The 5000-nt window shown below is 41.6% G+C and overlaps 2 protein-coding genes across 3 annotated transcripts in view; both read left to right on the top strand.

The window, feature by feature from the left end:
- The window catches only part of LOC137968926 (uncharacterized), a 6125-nt gene extending 4589 nt beyond the window's left edge, over positions 1–1536 (top strand). Inside the window, exon 2 of the mRNA XM_068815390.1 lies at positions 844–1536. Coding sequence (XP_068671491.1) covers positions 844–1010 — 167 coding nt within the window. The 3' untranslated portion in view covers positions 1011–1536. The remainder of the gene's footprint in view (positions 1–843) is intronic.
- A 1339-nt stretch (positions 1537–2875) lies between these two features.
- Positions 2876–5000, top strand: part of LOC137968923 (sterile alpha motif domain-containing protein 9-like) — an 11626-nt gene continuing 9501 nt past the window's right edge. For both annotated transcript variants that reach the window (XM_068815388.1, XM_068815387.1), the window contains exons 1-2: positions 2876–3122; positions 3282–3458. In XM_068815388.1, the coding sequence (XP_068671489.1) occupies positions 3415–3458 (44 nt within the window). In that variant the 5' untranslated portion in view covers positions 2876–3122; positions 3282–3414. The remainder of the gene's footprint in view (positions 3123–3281; positions 3459–5000) is intronic.

Genomic DNA, 5000 nt, shown 5'->3' with positions numbered 1-5000 from the left:
TTTGTCAGTCTCAAAGTTGGGCGATATCTCGTTTAGTAATAAAGATGAGATTATTATTCTTAATTATTCATGTATCTAATAGATAGTAACGCTGCGGTACATTTCGTTGATAGTGACAACATTTATCATTGATCATTGATAATCACAGCAATGCAACGGCGTATTAAAGTCAGTGGAACTAATTTTATGTAGAGGGAACGAAAGTATCGTTAATGTGCCGAAATTTAACCCGAATCACCACTTCTCCAGACCGTGATGAAGTGGAGGAAATGTAACGGAAAGAACTACGAAACTCTTGCTGATAAGCCACTGATCTGAAATTCGTGCATGATTTTAAATAAGAAAGCAAGAACCTCAGATGTCTAAATATGCAGAAAGAAATTGGTACTGGTACTCATCCAGTCATCGAGAAACTGTAGAACTATAAACAGTGCTGTACGGCTTGAAGCACATGGCTCCGCAGCAATTATTAAATTTTTGTTTTATCAATCGGGAGCTCTATCATGTTTCCCATCACATTCTAACTAAAGCCCGAATAAATTTTTCGAAGTATCCACATGCAGGATAACCAGGGACCGCGAAGAGGAAGCGGCTGATAACCACCCCCCCCCCCTCCCCCTCCTCCCCCCGCGCCCACTTTTTAATTTTCCAACGGCATTGTTTTCTCCTAAAATTCCTGCCCCTCTCCTCACACTTCCGTAATCCATACCAAACCCTAGCCTTCTAGCTAGTGGAATTAGCGCTAGGCTTTAGAGCTGTATCGCATTTATGCAATACCTCAACAAACGTGGCAACAATCTCTCTGTGATGTTATCATATTTATTACATCGTTATTGGCCTTAGGTAACCTTGAACCCCCACGGGTGCGTATCAGTTATTACGTAGTCAAGCAAAAGAAACACACGCAAGAGTCCTTTTCTGGTCCTTTATTCCTTCTGCTTGAATCCTCTGTCTCCCTTGAGACTATACCTAAAAAAAAACGATACATGGTGTCAAAAGTGAAAGCCTGAAGAAGATCAAACCGTGCATCGCTGTCTGGTTGTGGCAAGCTTTGTAGCCTGAAGCTGTTTTGAACCGATGGTCGACGTCAAGCCCTCAACGTCTGCTACATTGGGAGCTTCGAGTCCTGTGACTCACATTATACCTCCAACAATACCTCTACCGCCTAAACTTGAACTCTGTGGCAACCTCAGTGCTAACTGGAAAAGGTTTAAACGCCTGTGGACGAATTACGAGGTCGCCTCAAGATTCCAAACTCAAGGCAAAGACCTTCGAGTGGCCACGCTGTTAACATGTATCGGGCCTGACGGGCTTGACATGTATGATGGCTTGCATTCGCCTCAGGGGGTGAGAAGAACGATATCGACAAAGTTCTAGAGCTCCTAGAGGAACATTGCGTCGGTGAGACCAACGAAACCCACGAACGGTATGTTTTTAATAAACGCGACCAACAACAATGTGCATTATTTGATACATATTTGACCTCCTTACGTTCTTTGGTGAAGACGCGTAATTTTGACGAGCTGAAAGACAGCCTACTACGAGGATTGTTTTAGGTCTCTCAGACAGCAGTATAAGAAAAAAATCTGCTTGTTGAGCTAAAATTAACTGCAGAGTATTGCATTAATATCTGCGGAGCCAACGAATCGACAACAAAGCAATTTAGAGATATCATCGGTGATGAAATCAATGCTATGCAAACCACTCGTTGCCCACTGCGAACTTGAAACAGGAAACCCGCAGCGAAACACAGGAATTGAAACCCGCGGGGATACACACCAGTCCCACGAAATAAACGCTGAATGCCCCGATTCCAACTCGACTGTGGTGCAACGGTCAGCATTCTACCTGTCGATGAATACAAGCAAATTGCCAACGATCCAGCCCTTGACAAGTTAAACAACACGGCTAAAAGGCTGCAGGAACTGTTCACTTTGAAACTGTCAATCCAAATAATAACGAAGCCCTAACCCTAGAATTTGTAGTTGTGAAAGAAATCCGTATGCCCATATTAGGCGCGCAAGCAATTCAACAGTTTCAGCTCATCACTGTTAACACAACATAATGTCGGTTGATACCTCTCTTGTACACCGTGACATCATAAACGAGCTTCAAGATGTTTTTGAAGGATAAACTCCACTTAAGTTAGTTCCTCCAGTACTCCTGCCTGTACGCAAAGTCCCGTTCGCTCTTAAAGAAACACTAAGGGGAGAACAAGACCGACTTGTAAAGAAAGGCATACTAGTCCTTGTAGGATTGGATATCCTCTATGATAGTCGCCAAAGAAGAAATGGCAAGATACGTCTCTATCGACCCAAAGCCCCTTAACAAAGCCCTCAAAAGAAACCGCTACGCCGTACCTCTACATGACGACGGCTCCTTACTCAACAAACCAATGTGAAGGTTTTCGCTGTGGTTGATGCCAAGATCGGTTTCTGGAATGTACAACTCGGTGACAAAAGCGGTATGCTGGAAAGGCTTGGACAAAAGCAGAAGTTGTAAGGCAAGTCGACATACGATCGTACGAAGTACGTACAGAAGATGGGAGGGTATAAAACAACACATGCAACTATTACGGGATAAAGGTTCTGTTTTCTGTTGCAATCTAGTATACCCCAGAGGTTATACTGTTACTTAAAAACCATTCCTGACGATAAGTCTATTCAACCAAACCTTTGGATCTCGTACCGAGGGAACAACGAATGACTGTTATATGCGTTGACTGTGAATTAAAACGTTCAGACCGCAAAAACCAAACCCCCCACCCGTTCCTCCCCCACGATCAGACGCAAGCGTGGGAAACTAAACGACGTAGTGACGATAAGTATTCTCGAATGTTCCATTATCCCCAGTCCTTCTTGGACGCCACTTTTGTCACTATCTCCATGGAGCAATGATCGACAGGAAGCTACAGGAAAATGAAATCGAATGCAAAACAGGCGGTGGCTAATATGATGTTCTGTTAGTGAATTCTTTGAAATTTGGCTAAGAAATCGTAATCGCGTCTTGATAACGACAAATGGAGCATTAGGTATCTTCTTGGAACAGGAAAGAAGTGAGATTCTTCTGAAAAGATAGGAAAACGAAAGTGAAAGCTGAAACCAAGGAAACCGCTTTGGCATGTAAGCTTTTCAGTGGCTTTTCAAATTTACTTCTGATGCTTTGTTTTATGTTGCATGAGTGTGTCAGCTTCCTGAATTGTAAAGCCTTTCTATAGCGAAGTTTTGCCAGCCAGAGTTAACTTATTTTGATGACGTTGATTTGTTTAAATCTTGATGCAGATGCAAACGATATACAGATTATAGTCCTATATCACTTGTACACCGGTAGACGTCTCGCAGCAACGTATAGTACAAACCCATCGCAAGGAATGCTGATACATTAATTACTGATTGCTGGCCGCAACACTCTTTAATGCAAGCATCAAAGAAAGGGACAGACATGTCTGACAATGAAGGGTCAGTGACTTGAGAAGATTTTATATATGTACATTTAATGACTTTCGTAATCTTGCAAACAAATCGAATCATCTTCGAATGGGTTAAATAACAAAACAATAGGTTCATCCTGGCTTTTCTTACAAATGTTTTAAAGAACGACGAGAAGTATCATGTTAAATTGTTTGCTTGGATGACACTACCGTCTTGGCAGCGTGACTTAACTTAACTTACACGGAAATAAGATCTCTTTGCCATGATTGCATGGGTCCGTAAAGCGTTGATTTGTTGTCAAGATTCCAAAGACTTCAAATCCAAGGTATCAGGGCCGATCAGACATTTCTGAAATAATAAGAATAATAACTAGTAGTAGCTATCGCTAAGTGTCAACGAGTCGTAATTTTTCATTTCAAAGTCGCACTGCAACTCAGCTTATCCGGCAATAACACAATAACAATAGAAATGTAAGGAAAACACTTGCACACTTTGTATTTCGAACACTGAAAGATGTAAATGTCAACGTGTTTTGCAATAATATAGATTTTTCAACGGTTGTACCGGTGGCTCAATTGGTTGAGCACCAGGCCTCATAAACCGTAGGCCTCGTCTCCCAAATATCTTCAATGTTCGTAAGTTCACTGTCACCACATACTATTCGAGAAGAGTAGGGGATGAAGTTCCCGGTGTTTTGACTTTCCTTTGTGACTGTGTTCTCTCCAGCAGAAGTGGCCAGCTTGGCAGTAATGTCTCAAAGAGCCTTGTGGTGTGTGTAGTTTATGCTTTCTTTTCAGTTTGGTAGTGGACAGTCCCTGCTGGACGGGTTTGGACAAATTTGACAAAAGTCTTCCCCCTAAATAGGACTCAACCGACTGATGATGTTAAATTTGTCTAAACGTACTATTCTAATACAAGCACTATTAGTTTTATCTTAGTTTCTATGCTTTTATCATGAAAAACGAAAAAGGTCGAAAGCAAATAATAATATGCAAATTAAAGTTGTAAAGATACAACGCCATAATTGTGAGTCAATGAACCGGAAGTGTCGTTTGCAATGTTGAAGTCTTGAATACTTTTTTTTTGTTGAGTTTATTGTCCAGTTTATTGTACTCACAGTTAAAACTGAAACAATAATAATATCGATTGTCACGAAAAAGATATTATCATAACCCCGGTGAATGAAATGAAGCCATTTAGTTAAGTCAATGGTGACTCGGGATTGCAGGAATCGAACCTACTACCTTCTGATGAAGATTTCGGATGCTCTTTTTTGAGACGTCTGTAAAAGAACACTCGGATTTTTTTCCGGGTAACCCCAAGTCACCAACGATAAATTGCTTAACAAACGTGAACGCTGGATAAATTTTCTCGCAAATCTACAGGAGTAAGCCGGATTTGTTGGCGACCGGAAGTAGATTGCGTGAACTAAAGTTACTGTTAATTTTGTTTCCTACTGAACGTCTGTAGGGAAATTGCAATGTGATCCAGTGCCCGAAATTAGCGGTTGTCCAGTCGTCCCAGACGACCACAATGTTTATTGCGGTTGCCCGAAGAAAACCCAACGGA

The sequence above is a fragment of the Montipora foliosa genome, chromosome 8 (assembly GCF_036669935.1).
Source record: "Montipora foliosa isolate CH-2021 chromosome 8, ASM3666993v2, whole genome shotgun sequence".
Classification (NCBI taxonomy): Eukaryota; Metazoa; Cnidaria; class Anthozoa; order Scleractinia; family Acroporidae; genus Montipora; species Montipora foliosa.
This window is presented reverse-complemented; position numbering and strand designations above follow the sequence as displayed.